At 42.5% G+C, this 21,094-nt stretch overlaps 1 protein-coding gene across 2 annotated transcripts in view; it reads left to right on the top strand.

Annotated features, from left to right (window-relative positions):
- Positions 1 to 21,094, top strand: part of MAPKAPK3 (MAPK activated protein kinase 3) — a 47,507-nt gene continuing 26,413 nt past the window's right edge. Inside the window, exons 1-2 of one of the 2 annotated variants that reach the window (XM_041426022.1) lie at positions 1 to 142; positions 905 to 1,254. In XM_041426022.1, the coding sequence (XP_041281956.1) occupies positions 1,030 to 1,254 (225 nt within the window). In that variant the 5' untranslated portion in view covers positions 1 to 142; positions 905 to 1,029. Of the gene's footprint in view, positions 143 to 172; positions 505 to 904; positions 1,255 to 21,094 lie in introns of those variants that run through there. The other variant, XM_041426023.1, reaches the window with a different exon arrangement.

Genomic DNA, 21,094 nt, shown 5'->3' on the forward strand with positions numbered 1-21,094 from the left:
GGTCCCGCCGCCGGCACTCCGGCGCGGCTCGGGGCGGGAAGGCGGCGCGCACCTGCCCGGGGCGGCGGGGCGGACCCAGGCAGAGCCCGCCTTCCCCGAGCCGCTCCGGGAAGCCTCGGCTGGGGCCGCGCCGCCACAGCAGGTAATCGAGCTCCGGCGTGGAGCTGCCCCCGCCCGGCTCCCGCCGCCGCCGCCACCCCCCCGCTCTCCGGCTTCGCCTCAGGGCTTTCCCGCCCTCCGCCGCCGCCTCAGCGCGGGGGGCTGAGCCAGCGGCCCCTCTGCTCGTGGTAACGGGGCTGCTGGCACCGGGACCCGCCCCGGGGATCCCCTCAAGTCCCCAGCGGGACCCTCTCGGCTTTGGGAGCCACGCCATGGCATCTCCACGGACTTCAGTTTTTGGGAGGTTTGGCGGTCCCTGACCCTAGCATGTGGACCCAGGCAATTAAAGCACAGTCCCAGGGTTCGGTGCGTGGCCAGGCAGTGCCACTCTGGGGTTCAGGCCAGGTATTCGTGGCTCTCTTGCGTAATTTGGGAGTGTCGGGATGAGGCAGGGGACCATGGTGAGGGTTTCTACATAAAACGTTGAGGCAACAAGTGGTTGATGAGGGTTTATGAGCTCGAAGCTCTCTTCTGTTGTTCAGAGCTTAGCTGTAGCGTTACTCCAAGACTCAGCAGTTACTCAGTTACTTTTTGTTGCAGTAAAAGCAGTGTTTTATACCTGCAGACCGAGAGCTGTGTGTATTGGAAGGGGGGTGACAGGTCTGTGAAGCTCAAGTGTGCTTTCCTGAGGTGACCCTTCACTTCTGTTCTCTGGCACCTGGTCATCTTGTTAAGAAAAAAGCGGTGAGGTGGGACAGCAGTTAGTTGACATCAGTTACTAACACTTGTTTACATTTTTACTCAGGACTAAATGGCGAGCAAATGGACCGCTTGAAGTGCTGGGTTTGATTGCTTAACAGAAGGGGCTCTGCTGAGGATACCCCACAGGAATCTGTTGGGTATCTCTGTCATCCCAGACTCTTCCCTGATATGGAACAAAGTGAAGGTGAACAGGAATCCCAGGCAGAGAGTCATGTGGAGAGCAAGAGCAGCGTGAAATCCTTGCCTGGGGGAACAGCCCATGTCAAACTAGAGATAAAAAAACATGCAGTTACAGATGACTACAAACTCTCCAAACGTGTGCTAGGGTTAGGAATCAATGGCAAAGTACTGGAGTGTTTCAACAAGGAGACAGGCCAGAAATGTGCTTTGAAGGTATGTGTGTTATGTCTTTTTTTCCTTATTTATGGTTTGGTGGCCAAAGTTCATTCCCTGTAAAAGCTACTTGTTCTGTGCTTACCTTTCTCAAAGAGTGATGCGTGAAGAACCTGAATACGTGGAAACATTTGCTATTGCAACACTGGAGTCCCAGTTGAGCCTTTTCCAGAATATTCTGTGTAGTTTCCAGAATAATATTATCAGCTGTGAAATTCTTGTATTCATATTTAAAAGACAAGAAAGCGGGGGAGAGAACCGTGTCTTGGTGTGTTCTGGGAGAAAACTTGTTAGATTTTGAATGAACATATTATGCAATACTCACGAAGGAAACTATTTTGGATCTTGTGCAGTGAATAGGCCTAAGCTGTGAAATACTTAAATGTTCATTGATCTTCAGTCTTTCCTCTGTATGAAGATTTTTCTTAAGGAGCATTTCTAGTTGTTCATTTATTTTCCTCCTTTATTTTTGCAATCAATTTACCAAAGGATATTTCCTGGGGAAGCACCGTTACACCAGTATGGCAAGTGAGTTTAGTAGATATTTATGGTGGTAAGTACCACTTAAATAAATGGAGCAATAACCATCTATTAGAGAGCATAAAGCTTACTTGTCTTTTGTTCTGCAGCTTTTAAAGCTGAAAATTTCCTTGCTGCTCTTAAATGACATTATTGGGAAAAAAAAAACAGCCTAAATGAGAACCAGGATGGTTCAGTACGAGAAGACTAAAAGCAGCTGAAGTAATTGTCATGAGAATTACTTATAGGTGTTACAGATTCCTTGTTGGTGTTAATCTGGTGGGTCCAGGAGGCTCTCAGGTGTCCTTCCTTTCCCTAAACGTACTCCATGTGTGCTGGGAGCAGAGTGGCTCTGCCAGTGGTCAGCTAGAGGCTCTGCCAAGGCCTGGAGATGGTCTCTAGCAAGCAGAACTGCTGTCCCCACCAAAGCCTTTGCATTATGGTAGAGCAGCCTGGAAATACCTGGCAGCTTTGGGTATTGATAAAATAATAGAGGAACTAGAAAAGCTTAAAAATAATTTGCTTGTTAATTCACGTGTTTCCAACACTCTCTTGTAGTTTATCACACTCTTCTGTGTTAGCTTCACGTAGCTGACTGACAAGTTTATGGTAGGGAAACTGGAGGTTTTGACAACAGACTGCAGGTACTGGGGTTTTGCACCTGCCATGGGGAGTGTCCCATCTTTGCATCTCTGAGATGATCCATTAATCACGTCCTTCTGGAATGCTAGCAACATTAATTTCTAAACTTAGCATACTGTGATGAAGGATAATAGTTAATGCTGAAGCTGATCTGCTGTTTCTGAAGAGTTCAGTGGCTTTGTTGCTGGTTAGAGATCATTCATACTTCAAAGGCTTTGCAGTCATAAGGGTTGGAAGAATTTTAAAACAGAAGTTGCCTTGCCAGAGGGCAATCCAGTAGCAACAAGTATGTTCCAGAGCAAATTTTGTAGCTCTGGAATGAGGTAGGAAAATATTCCAATGCATATTAGCATCTGGAAACTATTTTTTTTATTTTAGCCCTCAGAGGTGGGGAGAGGGAGAAGAGAATGGAAATTGCTGTGCCCTGATAGACTATCTTCTGCTTGATGGGTTGGAGGAACCTGTGGTGAAGTCTCTAATATCTGTTTGTGTTTAGCACTGGTTGAGTTGGCTGATTTTTTTCAGAACTTTTAATATATATTAAGGACCAAAGTTCCACTTCCCCAGTCATTACAGGTCAGCAACAGCTGATGTATCACTGAACTTACCCTGTAAATGTGCTTGTCATCCTGTTTCCCATGCAGCTGTGGAACGTGTGCACTTTTCTTCTGAATAGGACAGAAGTATGGCAGCAATATTAAGATGTTTATAAGTTCTCTAGGGAGTTTGAATGGCAGATAATAGTTTGCTGCTTGCATGTGTGCATTTCTCATCATTATGGGTTTAAGTGCTGAATAAAAAGTTACACATGCAATTAAGTAAAACTGCCAGCAGCCCAGAGAGAATCCGCTGCTCTCTGCAAAGATGGTCTAGTGAGAAGATTACCCAACAAGGAGGGATAAAAACTCCCCTTGGTTAATTTGCAGCAATAGAAAGATCTTTTCCCAGTCCTGAAGATATTTGCAAGGATGAAAATATTCAGAGGAAGTTTTTCCTTTGTTTCTTGTGAAACTTGAGTTGGGCCACACAAGTCCCAAACGTGCTCCAGATGACAGTTGAGAGCAAATCATGCAGTCAAAGCAGTTATGTAAAAGGGACAAGAAGCTTAGGAAAAAATATTCAGAAACGGTTTCACAGCAGAATTCTCCATGTATAGGACAACAGGGCCTTGCCACTGCTTGTTCTTTTCAGGTGTGATGGCAGGGTTATCATTCATGTACAGGAATAGAAAGTGGAGACTGATGAAGCTGTTACAGAGCAAACCCAACTGGTATGACAGGTAAAGAGAAATTGAAAGACTGACTTGCAAGCTGAACATGAAAAAAAGGGATGCTGGATGGATTTTTTTCTGGAGGTTGCTTGCACATATCCATTGAGATTTATATATATTTGTGGACAAATACTTCAGGCATGAGAGTGCTTGCTGTAACCTGCTCCTGGGAAAGGAAGAACATCACTCCTGCTGTTGAAGATAAAGTGTAATAGGTTGTTCCCCTTCACATCAAACTTGCCCATTAAAGCAGCTCCTGACTGGGCAGATGGCACTGCTTTCTGCCTGCAGGTTTTCTTTTATTTGGGAACACAGCCAGTGCAGCCAGGGTCTGGATAGAAATTACTCAATGGAAGGAATTTTAGCAGAGGTACTCAAGAGGAAAGGGCTTGAACAGGCAAAAATATTCATCCCCAGAGCCATGCATCAGTCAAGCACTCCATGCTGTAATTGGGAGGTCCCTGTTGTTGTTGTTAGTCCATATCCATAATTGGGACAGGTTAGAATTTCACTAATCATTTTGGAGTGGGAAAACACAGGACATCCTTTTGGAGATACTGCAGGGTTTTGGTTATTTTCCTAAAATACTGTGTGGCTTCGTTTACTCTGCTTGGCATTGTGATTTGCTGCCCAGTTTACAATGTGCTGTCAGCTTTGTTTCTGTTAAATTGAAATGCCACAGGCATTGCTGTCCTGCTCCAGAAAATCTCATCTGGTTTCTCACTTAGACACATAATGACATTTTGGCTGAACAGCACGGTTACCAAATAGTGAGAACACAGGATATAGAAAAGCAGAAGCATAAACAAAACTGCTGTGCAGGACTGTGGCCTTCTAGAAGGCAGCTATGTTTTGGTCTCTGTCTCCCTTACAAATAGAAAAGCTTCTCAGATCTCTTTCCCTCGTTGATCCAGAAATAGCTGTCAAGTGAAGTCTAGTCACTCCTATTTTTATCTCCTCTCTGCCAGCCTGCCCCCTTCTGTTCGCTTTACCTTTTCGGGCTTTAGGGCAAGTTTAACCTCCACTTCTTTAACGCTGACATCAGCCCCAGTGTTCTCTGCTGGTGTTTGCACTCCTCACTGTTTTTAGGGAGAGGAGGAAACCAAAATAGCTGGTTACCTGTGAGGACAAATGTGAAGTCCTGGGACTTGCCTTCCATGAAAAAAACCCACAACCTACAGCTCCTTGTTCTTTCTTTCCCTCTTCCTCATTTATTTTTTGGCACAAATTCCTGCTAAGTGGTGTCAAAATAATACTTCAATGCATTTGATGATCTCCTTTATTTTTGTGGAAGATGGTAGGAAGGGCTCAGAGCTGGAATTAAGAAATAATAAGAATAGAGAGAACAGAGAGGTAGAGAATCTCCTGCAGCATATTTGGGCTCCTCTGCATCTGCAGCTTCGGGATTTTGGTGGATGTTTTAGGGTGTAAAAACAGTGTTAAACATCATTGCCATACTATTTATCTTCAGTAAACAGATGGTGCTTCTTTCCAGAAGAAAAGGAAGGATGATTCAGGCATGGCCACAAAACAAGGACCCTTGGAACTTCAGGCAAGCTGAGTACCTTGGTTATGGGTGCATTGGCACTTTTGGGATGAGTAACTCCTGAGTAGCAGGAGTGAAATGCTTCTCCCCTAAGCACTGGGCACATCCCGTGTGTAGTGGAGATGCCTGCAGCCACCCAACACTTCCAGGTCCAGCTGGAAGGTGTATGAATGGACCTGCTACTTCATGGAATTGTTTAGGTTGGGAAAAAGCCTTAAAGATCAAGTCCATTAACCCAGCACTTCCAAGCCCACCACTGAATCATGTCCCCAAGTACCACATCTACACACAGACCTTATCCTCTGGAACAAATAATGAGTTGAGCCATCCCCTGCCTCATGGAAAATGTGTTGTGCTGCTGAGTGCCAGCAGAAAAGTGACTGTAACTTGCTGATTTGAAGACAAATAGGCATAGCCCAAATATTAAATAAAGCAAAAAGCAAACACAAAATTGAACTCTCCTTGCCTTTTAGGTTTGAAGAATGTTTAGTGAATGATAGAAATGATAATTGTAGAGTAGGAGTCTCTGCTGTTACGCATAAGAGTATTAGCATAACTTTCTTCTCAGAAGGAAAGAAAACAGGTAATGGAGAAAAAAATTTTCCAAAATAAGTCCTTCCCAAAATTATTCTTGGGATCTGCACATAGGACTATCTAGAGAATGTTGTTCTGCTTTCCATAGGTGAGTTGCTGTGGACAGAGACAGGCATTCTGCCTCAGTTCCATTTAGTCTTGAGCTATGTTTCTGTCTCCCACTCAATTTTAATGTTTCTGATTACGTTAAATAGTTATGCAAAAGCTATTATTGGGATAGTCTGTTTCCAGTTAGTTTACCCTGAAGCTAGGTCATGATTGCTCACAAACAGGAGACTGTACAGTCCAAAGTATTTGTTTTGCAAATTATCTAAATAGCTGGTGCTTGTAAAATACCCCGCTTGCTGCCTGAAGTAAGATGATGACCAAGGAAAATGATGCAGCAGTGGAGAAAGCACTGCACACAGTGAAAGTGAAGGTTATTTTAGGCTGATGATTGCTGGTAGAATAGGAAATGTTAACAATCTTCTTAGATGCTGCAGACTTCATTTTTAGAAGAGAATTATGCCAGATTAGGAATGAAACATTTCAACATTTTTGGCATAAGGAAGAATAATGGTGTGCTAAGCTTAGAACTGTGATGACAGTTTGGGGAACCAAGTGTAATGGTTGCTTAGGTTTTATCCAGGGTGAAGCAGCCCTTCTGGAATGATTGTGTGTTTCTGGAGGAAATCAGCACTTTCTAGTGAAGCATTCCGTAGTTCCCTCTTACCTACCATGTTTCCTGCAGAGTGTTTATGCTGGTTTCTCTCATGCTACAATAAATTCAGTGTCAGTAACACAGCTCAGTCTGAGTAACAAAGTCCAGGAGCTGTGCTGTAGATCAAAGCTGATACAGCATAGAATGAATTGGAGTTCAGAAGAGTTCTAGTTAAATGGCAGCCCTGTCTACAGAGGAGTGCCTAAAATATGGATAGCATCAGACTGGTCCTTGAATTTTATCCTTCAGTGCCAATCTTGGTGACTATTATGTAAATATGCATAAAATACCTAAAATAACTTCCAGTCGATTAAAAAGTGGGTCGTTTCTACTGCTACAAAAATTGTTTTTAAACCAGTGAGTCATTCAAGACCAGAGTCTTTGAGCACTTCGTACTTATTTGGGCCAGACTGGCACCTTTCAAAGTGTTAGTTGGACTAGTTAATTTTTAAAAAATGAGGGCTTATCCATTTACTTTGAAGATCTGGCATTCTTGACTGGTCTGCTCTTATTTGAAATATAGCAAATAATTAAAAAAATAAAAATATGGGCTCGGTCTGAAATAATGGAACCATATGTAATAAATTTATTTTTTTCAATGGCAATTAATTAAGCCTAAGAAGCAGAAAGAGAAAGCCAAATGCTATAAACCATTAAGTCATCTTGAAAAGGCAAAACTATGTTGATGCTTCTCTGTTCTCCCCCAGTCTCTCAGCAAGCTGGCACAGGTTATAGCCTGACTTGCGTGGCAACAAAGCTCGGGAAGATCAAGGCGTGTTCCCCGCCTTGCCAGGTTCAAAGACCTGATAAAGTTCCAGATAAGTGTCTTACTCAGCTGCGGGGAAGGTGCTGAAAGCAGAGCACGTGCGTGCCTCGGTCAGACGCCGCTGATCGCCTGACACCCCCTCGGGCTAGAAGGCTCTTCTCTGTCTCCCCCTCCTCGCTTTAAAGTCCAAATCCTCCTGTGCCATTTAACCAAAGGAAAACCTCGCTGATTTGTGCCAGTGGGAGTCTCGTTACAGGTAACCGGATTTTGCAAATCAGCTTAAGTGCAAAGGAGCAAGATGCAAGAATTTTAAATTTAATTTACACCACAAGTGTACTTCAGGTGTATTCACTATGGTCATATCATGTAGAGAGATTCCCAGATTGGAAAAACCTGATAACAGTTGGGAAGAATCAGGTCCACACCTGAATGCCAAGACACACACATCCCTTTTTCCTTACTGTATTTTCCTCTGTGGTAGCACCCTGTGTTAAGAGTGGCCTGGCCTGAGAATAAATGGCTTCTTGTTGTCTTTTGTGCCAGTTCAGTTTCAGCAGAAAGCAGAGATTATGTTCATGCTGCGATGAATTCATGGGAAGCGCAGGGAAGGAAGATGTCACTGTTATTGGGAACAAGAGCCAATGTGAATTTGAGGAAGTTAGTGGATTAATATCTTACCTATGAAGACTGTTCTGTTTTAATCCCTTCACTGTATACAGTGATTTCTTTTTTCTTTTAAAAAATGATACAATCTTTGATTTATTTACATCATCATGCAGCATTTTGCATCCCTAAGTATTTTTGCAGTTGGTCTTTGCTTGACCCTGAAGAAGTTCCCATTTCTCATATGACCTGAATCTGTTTCCCTATTTTGGAGGTTTTCCATGATAAATGTATCTTTAGGACAGCAGACTTTAGGATGGTGTGTAATATTCTATTAGCAACAGTACAGGTGTCTGCAGAGCTTTTTATCCTTTATGTCTTTTGGTCCTGCAGAGTTGTGTGCAGTCCGTGTGGCTCTTGCACTCCCCGCAGACACAGTGACACTGATGGGAAGGGAGGTGGCAGGGCTGTGGCCAGTGCTGGAGGTGAAGAGTAGATGACCTGCTTAATTAATTGGAAAACCGTGAGAACTTCTTTCCATCAGCAGCAGTGAAAGCTGGTGGTGTGGTCTGTCTGGATTAGGGTGTATAAACTGCAGGGATTGTGGTATTTTACACAGACTTCCTAAGCACTTAAGATGATTCAAAGCTCCGTAAATGAGATTAAGCTGTAACGCTGCAGCACTTTAATACCTCGGGAGTGAAGGGGGAGAGGATTCTTGCTCAGCATGTAAATCATGAGTGGCCTCCCAGTTCCTGAATCTTTGTGATACCTGGCATTTTGCTCTGGAGCTTTCATGGCCTGTATTAAGAAAAAACCCCAATATTAGATTTGTATAAAAGTTAACTTTTCCTCCGGAGAAGTTTGACTTGCTTTTTAAAAAACCCCAAAAACCAAACAAATCACTCTGAGTGTGCCATCTTTATGAGTAATTTCAGATTATCTGGATAAGGAACTAGTCTTATTAAAGTTGCGCTGTGCACAGATCTTAGTCTTGCCAGTTCAAACTCTGGCTCTTGTCCATGGGCTTTTTCCCAGCATTTTTTTTTTCTTGAATACTCTCTTAAGGATGTTGGCATTCCAAGTAACAGGCCCTAAAGGAGCTCCTGGGATCTGAGTCAACAAGGGCTGAGGACAGATTTATTGAGACTGTTGTAAGGGGAGAAATCAGAAAAAAAAATTGATTGTTTATGGGCTTTTTTGGATAGCATTTCTGAGATACATAAATGTTTGGGAATGGCAGGGCGTGGAGCAACTCCTGATCTCCATGGGCAGGGCTTGGTTGTGCTGAGGTTTTGGCTGGGTGTTTTGCCCAGGTGTGAGTCAGCCTGGGCCTTGTGAAAGCCCTTCAGTGCTGGTCTGTACGAGCCTTGCCTTCTGTTTTTCTGTGGGGTGGGGTTGGGTGTAGTTTTGTTTTCAAAGGAGAGCAGTTAAAAACTGGATAGGGAGCAGCTGCCTCACACACCTGTGTTCTGTGTTGGACTCCTGTGTACTCCTTAGCCCTGAATCTGCCATATATTTCAGGGATGAAATGTCCTTAAAATCCCTTTCCAGTGCCACAAGGCCTGGCATTTGCCAGTGTTGTCCTTGCCTGTTGTTCTAACACTGAGAAACGCTCCCCTTTACTTGCTTAATTTTTAACCAAAATTATATTTATTTTTTGTGTAAAGGATTAATTTCTCTCAGGGCCTTATTCCATTTTCCCACATGTTGCTTTTAGTCAATGTGGCTTTGTCAGAGGCAGTCTGGTTTCCACAGCAACGAGTTGTTAGCACCAAAGATGTCAGAGATCCAAGGTGGGGAGGGGAGGGGGCTGCATTTTCTGCCTCAGCTGCTGTGCCACGGTACCGGCCTTGCTGCAGCCACGCTACAGCACAACGTCCCCATTGTCTTGGTGAAGAGTAAAAGCCTTTCATTTGGTTCTACTCTTCCCTTTCCAATCAATTTACAGTCAAAATTTGACGCTTGGGAGGTAGATGGGGCTTGATGGTTCCTTGATGCTTTGAAGCTTCCTGTTCTTTCAAGCCTCTGTTGTAAGGGTGCTGCTGTGTCCTGTGCTTTTTAAAGAGTTTTTTTTGTGGACAAAATAGGGCTTTTGCATACATACAAACCCTGTAGCAGTAAGTTTGTGATAAAGGGGAGCGCAGAGCATTATTCTTTCTGACCCATGTTCAATGTCTGTGTGTGAATGATAACACGAAAAATTGTCAATCCTTTCACCTTGCCCAGTAATGTGAAACCTGCTCCAATTAAACCTGCTTGGTTGGGTTTTCCAAGGCACCCATTTCCTTAGGGTGGGAACTGAGCCTTGCTGCTGTTGACCTTGGAATATTGCATTATTTAAAAGGATTTTCTAAAACACAGTTAACCTGTGAAATTCATTGCCCCAGGAGCTGAGAGGTTGTGATGCTGTGGAGACCTTGAAAGAAAACAGAGCTTCTCTGAGCATTTCAAATGTGAAGAAACCCCCTGTAGTTTTAATATACTGTACAAATTTAGCTGTGATCTTCCAGATCCTGTTGTTACAACTGATAAATACAAAACTGTCAGGATAAATAATGAAACTTTGAGCTTCAGAAGGCATATTATTGTTTCTCTTGTGTTAAATGTACTGCTGCTTCAGGGGTACAATATCCTCCTGTCTAAGGAGAGGGAAATGGAGCTGTGGTCTCAACTCTGCTGGTGGCTGTGCTTCTGGGTAATGTCCATCCCTTGCACAATAGTTTCATGTTAACGGTGTGACTTCCTGGGCAACCTGTACTTGTCCAAACTTGGGTGTAAACATAAGGTGAAATAGGTTTTTTTGCAACACCTATTTATATTTAGACCCCTTTTTTTCCCCTCTTCTGAAGGGCAGGACAGGAAGGCACTTCATGAGTCTTGGCCTGTGGAAATACAAACAGTGTAATGTTATTGAAAGTTCTTTTCAGACACATTCTGCTCCTTATTTACACCTTTAATATGGATTAGGGTAAAACCCAACTCTAAAGCCACTTAAAACCAGAAGCTGAAACTTCAGACATGGGTAGTTAATACTTTAGACTGGGTTAAATATATGATGAAATCATGCACCCCAGTGCAGGTTTTAATTCAATTTTTACATGTCTGCTGTTGACTTTTGAAGACTAAGCTTTGTATCTGGAACTTGGAATAGAATTGCAAGCTACTTTGGTAGCTGGTTGTATTCTTATTCTTCATTTCACTTTGTTAACAAGTATCTGGCTTTGCATCACAGTTCATGGTACATAAGTCGTGCTTAATAAGGGCAAAATATCTGCATAGCTGTCTTGTGTACTGGAATTAAGTGGTTTTCTACGTGTATCATGTTTAGTTGGGAGGCTTTAAAGTTGATTTTTTTTTTCTTTTTGGTAGTGTTTGAAAACCTACAAAGTAGTATCTTCTAAGATTGCTGGCACCAGGGTGCAGGGAAGCAGACTGCCAAGGTTAGAGTGGCACACAGAGAAAGGTCAATTGATTTAGAAACAGTCCCAGTTCTGGTGGGTTGGTATCAAGTAGAACTTTTCTCCAGTCTCTTAGCCCTGTAATAACTTTTTCCTGGTGCTGAGATGCTGTTGTTAAAGGCCTCATGAAGGCAAAGGGAATGTGAGGGTGACTTTCCAGCTGGATTTCAGAAACCCTGCTTGCCAGGGTGTCTCTGTTGTCACAGAGACTGCCTTGGCTTGGGCTGGGCCTCTGTTATTGTTGAAAAATGACAGGACACTCGGGATGTGCAAAAGCTGACCTCTTGCTGCACTCAGGAGGAGGAGAAAACAGCAGTATACATTATTGATAAAACACTTCATACAAGAGCAATTAGTTCTGAGTCTTTCCCACCTCTGCTGTCTGAATCAGTTGTGGAGGTGTGAGGGAGGGTGAATGCTGTGTTGTGTGCACAAAAGCAAAGTTTCCCAGGGAAAATAAGGAAAAAGTTCTCGCATGTGTTGGTTCAATGAAACATCCAACGCAGCAGTAGTAATTTATTGTTAAATGCTTCTTGCTGTTTGTGGCAGTCTTCATTTTTGGCAATGTGAGGTAATAACTGTGTAGGACTACTTGGGTCTAAAACCAAAGCAGTATTTTTCCTTGGTCCTGCAAGAAAGGAGCAGGTTTCACAGGAGGGCAGTTCTGGAAGAGGAGAATGGCTCAAGCTTGGAGCCTGGGCAGTCAGCGTGAGAAAGGGCTGTGTGACAGAAATCTGAGGGTAGCATGGAAAAACATCCATGATCCTGCTCAGTGTGGAGCTTCTCTCATGTCTTCTTTCCCATCTGTCCCAAGCATCAAAGCTCATGAGGAGATTGGTGTTTCTGGTTTTGTTTATGTAAACCCCCTCAACTCGAACACCTGAGGCCACTCAGGTGCTGTGACTCTATTGTGTGCTCAACAACTGCTTTCTAACTCAGTCATGCAAGTTCCAGATATTTTTTTCTGCTTCTTGAGGATGCTGTGACTGGGCAGACCAAAAGGGAAATTTCTGTCTTTTAAACTTGATCTTGCATCTGAGCAAGTTAAAATAGGGATGGCTTGGTAGGGGGAGGTGTTGTTATTATCAACACTGGTCACCAGCTTCTCGTGTGCACAACACAGCACCTTCATCACTGAGGAGCAGTGCTCTGTTTTATATTAAAAATTAATAACATTAATGTGTCTCATCATCCCTTGGTTTCCTGCTGTGTAGGGGATTACCAGGAGACTACTGCTTGCCATTCCCCCTTTATGTGCACAAGAGCATTAAATGCTCTTTGGCTGAGATTAACACTGTTAATATATTATTAATATAAATGTTCTGGTTTATGTTGCTTCTTATTACCAAGGGCTCCTCACCTTCTCTGAAGACCAGTATTTTTTAAAGCTCCCAATTCTACCAGGTCTTGATGGTTTTGCAAAAGAGCTCACCAGGATAGAATTCCCTCAGTTTCAATTTTTTAACTTGAAAACATTCATAGGAGGAACTTTTCTGATGCAGTGACCCTACTGAGAAATTAGGCTGCATTGAGGTGTCTGTTCAAGCCTTCAAATGATACTTAAACTTTAATTAAAAAATAAATTAACTTTAATAAAATAATTTACACTTTCATACCACATGTAATCTAAATCTGCAAGTTACTCATTGAAATACCTTCTACCTGTGGACTGTAGCAATCTTTAGACTCCTGTGCACATATTGTTGCATCATCATACAGAATTCTTGACTGGTGCTTTGGGTCTGCACAGAGCAGTCATGTCCCTGCTTCAAAACTTGTGGGGTTTTTCTAATTTTCTGTTTACTTGTAGAAAATGGGTTCATTACATTTATAAAGCACTTCCCTAACCACACAACTAGAACCCTGTGCACGCTGGGAGCTGTCAGAGTGTGTTGGTCACTGATTCCTGCAGCTGAGACATCAGGAGCAGTGGTCTCTCCCACTTTGGTGGGACTGATGGCCATTAATGGTCCAGAGCTGACTGCTTGTTTGGGAGGGAGTATTTCTAGGGAGCCCAAAATCAGTATTCCTTGGAACTCTGACACCCTCCCCCTTGTTTGGGAGAACTTCATCTGCAAATACTCGTGGGTTTGTGCTTTCTTTCAGTTTATTCCACGCTTTTTAACTTTTTTCTCCTGTGTAATCAGAGCAGAAGTTGATTCCCTTCTCTTCCACCCCCACCTTTTTCTGCTATTCATTCTCTGGAAGGATTACATTTTAACTACTAAATGTCAGTAAATGTCAACTTTTGCTACCACCCCAAAACTTCAAAATTTTTATTAAAAATTATATGAGGGGAAAGTAATCTGTGAGACATCACTCTATACATCTTCCCCTTTTTCCTAAGTTCATTTAGCAGTTAATAAATATAAATTGTAGTTTTGGAGTATGATTAAATTTGCTTCTGATTTTTTTCCAAACTACTAAATTTGGTGTTTTCAATACATAACTTTTTTTTACTAAGGCACCAAAAAAGAGAAAAATTGCTTTAAAAATAAAACCAGAATTTGCAATTGAACTTTTTCTGAGGCAAGATAGAACTGTAATATCTCTACTTTTTCTTTACAGCTGATATGCTCCCCATTCAGTGAGGCTTTTCCCCCAATTTTATTTTATTTTTACTAGTTATACAGAAATATAAGCTCTGATATATTATTTGCATGTTTCTTATTTTCTGAAATCATGGACCTTGTTAGCTCGAAATCAAATACATTGGTTTGCCCTTTCTTCTTGTTTGTATGTATCTTTGTGTGAGAACATGAAAGCCAAAATTTGTATTATTTAGAGAAAAGGGAACAAATAATCATTAATTAATGGGAACTGTAGCCCACTAGAGGCTTGTTAGTAACTGCAAATATACAACAAACCCTAACTTGTAGGATGAGTAACTAAACCAAAAATTTTAGATGCCTTTCTGCCTTTTTCCTGAAAAGCCTGTTGGAGTTTGGCTCGAACTGGGAGCTCAGTTTTGAAGCTCTATTTGTTTGCTCACTGACTGTGAAAGTAGAAGTCAATAAGCATTTTGGGGAATACTCAGGCTTCTGTACATTCTGTAAATCAAGGATATAGGAGAGAGGAGTCCCAAAGCAGATGGTGCTGCTGCCGTTCCATGTAACTGTGCTGTCTTTGTGCCTCTGACCCTCCAGTAACCCAAGGTTCTTTCCTTTAACACTGTCCCCATGAGCTCTGCCTTCCAGCTTCCACATTTACATCTTCCTGTCTATCCACACAGGATTATATTTTTACATCTTAAAATTTGCCAAAAAACGTGAGCAGAAAAATTTGGAAATATGAGGCTTTTGTTCAGCGGAATATGCCAAAGTTTACCTCCTTATTTTGTTCAAGTGTTCCCATGGAAGACTTGGAGGAGCTATGAGGCACGTTTAGTATTTCTGCTGTTTGGCCAAAGTACTTTTTCCATGCAGTTGTAACTTTTCCATGCAGTGTCAGTAGGCTGGGGGAGCAGTGGGGGAGCATTCCCTGTGCTCTTTCCCTCCAGCCTGGGCTGTGAGTTGTGCTGCTCTGCACAGTGGCTGCTGCCTATGGAGCTGTTTGGGGAAGGAGCACAGTCACTGCCCCACAGTCACTGCCCCACAATCACTGCCCCACAATCACTGCCCCACAAGGACTCCATGCAAAGGACAGGCTTTCATTGCATGAGGACAAGGAGTATTCTGGGATGGGTGTATCTGTTCCCCCAATGCACATGCTCTCAGGAGGCGTCTCCGGTACCACCTCCCAAATGGCTTCTCTGCTGGGGTGACCAAGGTGCAAGGCTGAGAGCAGCTGAGTTGGTCAGGGTGATCTGCATGATGACCCCACAGATGCTGAGGGGGGGCCCAACTCAGTCTCTCAGTGTGAGTGTTCCTTATGAGGAGGAGCTGAGGGCACTTGGTTTGTCAGCCTGGAGAAGACTGAGGGGACGCCTCACTGGGGTCTCCAACATCCTTTATGAGGGGCAGTGCAGGGGAAGGTGTTGATCTCTTCACTCTCATGACCAGTGGGAGGACTCAAAGGAATGACATGAAGTCAGGAGATGTTTAGGTTACATATCAGAAAAACGTTCTTCCCCCAGGAATGGTGGGGCACTGAGCAGGCTCCCCAGGGAATGGGCCCAAGGCTGTCACAACTCCAGGAGCATTTGGATAATGCTATCAGGGACAGGCTGGGGATGGTGGGATTCTGTGCAGGGCCAGGAGCTGGACTGGATGATCCCTGTGGGTCCCTTCCCACATGAGAGCTGTAACCCAACACTAGTGTTAGGGATTTGTGTCTGCAGCTGGCTGATTGAAAACCTGATCCAGCTGTTAGCACTGCATGGCTCACAGGAAGCTTGGCTGCTCCCAGAGCTGCTTCTGTGCACTGTGCATCAGCCTGCTTCCCCTTCCCTGACACTGCTGTGGAACTGGGGTCTCTGCTGGAGCAATGGACAGAGGTATTATAAAAGCCTTAGAATTGGCCAAACAGTCTCAGACTTCTTTAGTTTGATTACATTTATTTAAAATTCTCTTCTTAAAATAGAATGTATTATTCATTGCCCTAAAAGTCAGGGAGTATGAAATAAGTATCTTCTAATTTCACCTATTTTATTGATAGCTTGAAAATGGAGAAAAAGAGGCAGCAAATTACTTACCCGTGGACTTTGTAAGATTAAAAAAGTAAGGTACACAAAGGATCTGGTATAGCCCAGTAGAACTGAGGAAAATAAAACCAACTAAAGAGTATAGTGGGGCTGAAAGACATGGAGGTAATGGCCCTTACTGAAAGAAGAGAACAATCAGATAAATGAGTTTAAGAATTATTGATTTTATTATTTCAGTTAAAACAAAATCAGAGTGGTAGAAAATTACATATTTTTTTAAAGGCAGTGTAGTGGCACAATTTTGTGTAATATAATGCTGAAATGAAGATAATTCCTAGTTTTGATTATTGGATCAATCCGGCATTAATAAAGGTATCAAGTCTTTTATTCAAGTCTTTCATTCTTTACTATACCAGAAAAATTAGGCTGTGTTTGAGCAAAGCCAATGAAGAAGTTGCAGTAAAAGATGCTGAGAGTTGTGTTAAGTAATTGATTCCTCTGCTTTTGTAAATGATTTTCAAGTAGAAGTGTGAGGTACAAATTAATAACAGTAAAGTCATCAATAAAATGTTACAAAAATAAAACAAAGTGGAAGGCATGTACTTCTCCAGAATATGTGAGAAATAGGCAGAAGTAAAATATTAAGCCTAATGCATGCAGATACTTGAGTTTATCCCTTCTGGGGATTAATTAATGACAGCACAGCGGCATTCAAGAAGTTAAAGAACTTTCTGTGGAGACCCTCAGTTATATTTGGTGCATCAGGGTTGATCTGATTTGCTGCAATAGTGCTGGAACCACTTCATGTGTGGATGGAACTGCCTTTGCAGCCTGCAGATCTCAGCATCAAGTGACAGATACTGCCTATCAAGGAAACATCAACCATCTGAATCGTTCCAAAGCAGATCCTTCTGGATAAGGGGTGTTTGAAGGGAGAGCAGTGATGAAAGCTGAATAGATGTGGTTTGAAGACAGCGTCAGGAAAAGGCATCTCAAAATGCTGATTACTTTCCTGATGTAATTAGCCTCTAGGGCAGTATCAGAGTTCATTGTGGAAAGAAACAAAAATAACCACCAAAGTCATTGTCCTTGCTCAGACAAAATATCTGTAAGTTGAGAGAGTGGTTTATCTTGGTGAAGACATCAGATCTGTGACTAATGTGATAAATCTCTTGTAAAAAAGAAAAAAAATATAGATGTCAGGGAAAATGATGCTCTTGTGAGGTCAGTGCTATGAGTGCTCTTTCCAGGGAACTCCTCTGGAAAGAGGGTGAGTTGGCCTGGACCAAGAGCTTTGCTGCCTGGTGGGATTGCCTTGGTCTGCATGGCCTCACACATGTTGGTATTTTGACAGATTTGAAGGATGGTTTTTCCTGTGCTGAACTGAAATAGTTTTGCAGGAGTTGTTTGGGCAGAATTTTTTCAACCTTTTCCAGTAATAAGACTAGAGGAAAAAGTTGTTTTGTCTGCATAAAATACAAATTTAGTGTCAGTAATTTGCCAGTTACTTGGATTTGAGGTTTATAGAAGGGTGAATTTTGTTCTGGGCCTGTCTTGCCCTGTCACCCTTAAAATCATCCCAAGTTCAGCCAAGTTCCAAATCTGTAATGATCAGTCTGCTCTCACATACACAAAGCTCTCATAAACAGCAGTTTTGTGTTGGTAAACTGAGCATTCATTTGTAGGAGATGTCAGGATCTATGCTGTGTTTATACTTCTGACTATCTTGTACTCTGTATTTTGTATCCCACTTAAGGATTTTTCAGTGCACAGACAAAAATACTGGAGTGGTAAATGATTGATTTCAATAGCTGCTTTCATTGTCCTTGTTCAGTGTATGGATTTCTCTATTTCAGGTTAGCTTAGACCTGCTCTGAAAGCAGGGTTTGGTTTTTGTTCATTTCCTCCTGGTTGTGCTTTGAGGTGTTTTCACTCTAATGCCTGGATCACAGATCACTGTTATTTTCACAGTGCAGCTTTAAGATGAGTTTGCATTGTCTCTGCTTTGTGTATGTGGAGCAGATGAAGAGGTTAAACTTACAAAATTCCACCAAATTATGTGAGCTGCCTATGAAATAGGGTGAGGGTGGCTTGGTTTTGGTTCCCCCACAGCTACAACTTGCTCTCGAGCCCAGTGGAGCTTTTCAAACCCAAGCTGTGCCCCAGCTGGGAGTGCCCGGGACTCTGGCAAATCCAGCTGCAGTCCAGGATGGAAATGAGGAAATGAGGAACAGGCAATTAGAGAGTACCTGTGTGGCTCGGCTGACCTCCTGAGCATTGCTGGAGACTTCAGCAAGAGCAAGAGGAGAATGCTCAGAGCAGCATTCAGCTGTGGTTAAACCACAAGACCCTTCTCTGTTAACTGCACTTTGCAGTGTCTGTGTGGAGCACAGAGAGATGGGAGGGGCTGCAGATGGCAGTTCCTGTCACTCTGCATCCCTGCCTGCATCCTGACTGGCTTCAGGTTGTGCTCTGCTGTAAGGATGAAGTTAAATGGGGAGGAATAGTGTGTAATAATATTGTGTTTAATACATACAAAGGGAGCAATATTCTGGTTACTCAAGCACCTTAACCATGAAGTTCACTAATGTTATAAAGGCCATTTTAATAATATTATAAAATATGTATCTTGCTTTTGGTAATTATCACAAAGACCTGTTATTAGCAAGCAGAAGATAGACAAATGGTTCTTTTTTTTTCTGCAACATTTTATTTATTATGCATTTATTGAAAGGGTATTAAATGGTTCAGAGAAAACAATTTAGAGAAACAGCAGAACTGATGGAATTGCTCAGTTCTGCTGTGTGCACAGAATTTATATTATTAGGATTTATTACAGTTTCTGTCATCGCTGTTGAAGATTGCCAAATAATTTATGCCAAAGCACCCCACTGCAGTAAAACGTGAGAAAGTGACACCCAAAGACAGGTTTTGTCCCAAAAGAAGTCTGTGATCCAGAAAAGGATCTGAGATTCCTGACTCCAGTCTCTTAATGGCAAGAGCTTAGGCTCTCAACCAAGCCCTAGCAGTCCATGAGTTGCCTACACGTAAATACATTATCCTGTCAGAAAAAATCCATGATGAAATCTTCCAGGGAATTCCAGGGCCATGAGCTGCAGGAACCTTGGAGTCAGTGCCACAGGGAGAGAGTATCACACAACAGCCTTCAAGGAACACTGCTCAGGAGTTCAGTGGTGCTCAGGTTATCATCAGTCCCTTCCAATGAAGCCTCACTGCTCTTCCTTTGTTCCTCTGAAGCCTTTCCAGTGAAACCTGTAACCTCAGCCTTGTCTGCTTTACTGCTAATTGATTTATTTTTTAGCCAGGAACGTGCAAAGATGATGACTCAGTTTTTACTTCTTCATTTTCTTTACAAAAGTTACCTCATTTGCCTAAACTGGATCAGAACTTCAGGGGTTTGAGTTGCCAAAACTTCTTTACAGGTGCTTCTGTGTGTGCAGTGGTCACAAGATGCACTGGCCCTGGTGGGAAAATACACTGTATAGGCTGGGTTTTCCTTTCCATGCTGAAAAATTTCCAATTTTTATTGGCCTGGCATGAGCAGCTCAGCTGTGTAAAAGAATATCAATGTATCAGAAAAATTTAAACATTTCTGGGGATTTGAAACTGGCAGCCCTGTGTGTCCTGTGCAATACAAAGGATCCTTTTTGGGGTATTGCAGGAGGGAGGGAAGGCTCCAGGGCTGGAACAGAGGGAGGGAAGATGTGGGATTGTGGATGTGATGCCTGCTCTCTTCCATGTCTTGGAGTGGTAGCTGACACTGTAAATTCTATACTAACTTTACTCAAATAATAAAGACTTGGAAACAAGATGTCTGAGCTAAAGGCATAATAAATAATAAATCCCCACTGAACACAAGAGATTATTGATAATAAGAAAATCTATGGTGACAGTATTAACAGGCAAAGAGCATGGAGATGGGAAAGATAGGGTGAGGAATGTGACTATTGACTGTGTGCCCTGGATTTTAGGACAGGCAAGAACAAATGTGTTTTGGAAGGTTTGCATAGTCAAAGGAGATAATGTTATCATATGTGGCCTAGATGAAATCTGGATTGAAAAATATTGCAAGAATGTGCAACACTATAGACTATTTATAAATCTGTAATATTTACATTTGATGGTATCTTTACAGAATGCAACCTTTAAATTTCACCTTTCAAGTGCCAGAGAGCACTGGGATTTAAATATATTTCTTTTTCTTCTGCCAGATATCTGTTTGACTTTGTACCTCTTGCAAGGTATGTAAGACAACTGTGTGGTTGTATCCAGGAGAATAAAGTTATTGCACACATTGCAAAACAGCCAGGAATTCAAGGCCAAGGCCTGCAGAGTTGAACAGAGCTCAAAGGTGGGGAGAATTTATTTACAGCTTCCAAAACATGGGCACAGTGCAGCTTTAAAAGTTGCAGCCAGACCTCTTTTGGGCAGAGCAAGAGGTGGGGTTGTGGTAAATGTAAAATTTCAAGTTTCCAGACATGTCTAAAGGAGCATGGCAGGCTCTGTGGCTCACTTCACTTGATTCACATTATTGGATTGGTTTCTGTTTCATTTTTAGTTCCTCTAAATCATTGCTAATTTGAAGATGAAACTTTTTTTTTTATAACTTTTTTTTTTTGGTTTGTGGGTTTGGTGCTATTCTGGGTTAGCCAGAATTTGGGTCGTGAAAAATAGGCACTTAGTCATTTGAGTTAGGCATCCAGACTTCAGTCCTGTTCCTGCAGCCAAACCTTATTCCATCTTTCTCAACGGGCAAGATAATTTTTCTTTCTGATTCAGAGGCTGAATCACCCTTTATTAGAAATTGCCTGGGTAAGCACGTTACAGAGTTATGAAGAGGCTTCACTTTCACATTCCAAATCCCAACTTCTTGTGGTCTTTTCACAGAAGGTTCCCTGGGATACGTGAGTGAAACAGATATTTCTGTAGCAGTCCTTTGGGAAATAGCAGGAGTGTTTTTGCAGTAGTTCTTGCTGTGGCTGTGTATAATCTAGAAAGTAAATGCAGCTCTGGCCTGGCATCCCCTGAGAGTCCTGGGTGCAGCTCTCTGCTTCTGCTGCTCTCGAGAAACTTGCCTTAGGGGTATCTTCCTTTTACAGGCTCTCCTCTGAATCCCCCTCACCCTGTAATGAATCC

This window comes from Onychostruthus taczanowskii, unplaced genomic scaffold (assembly GCF_017590055.1).
Source record: "Onychostruthus taczanowskii isolate IOZ18803 unplaced genomic scaffold, ASM1759005v1 scaffold9, whole genome shotgun sequence".
NCBI classification, from domain to species: domain Eukaryota; kingdom Metazoa; phylum Chordata; class Aves; order Passeriformes; family Passeridae; genus Onychostruthus; species Onychostruthus taczanowskii.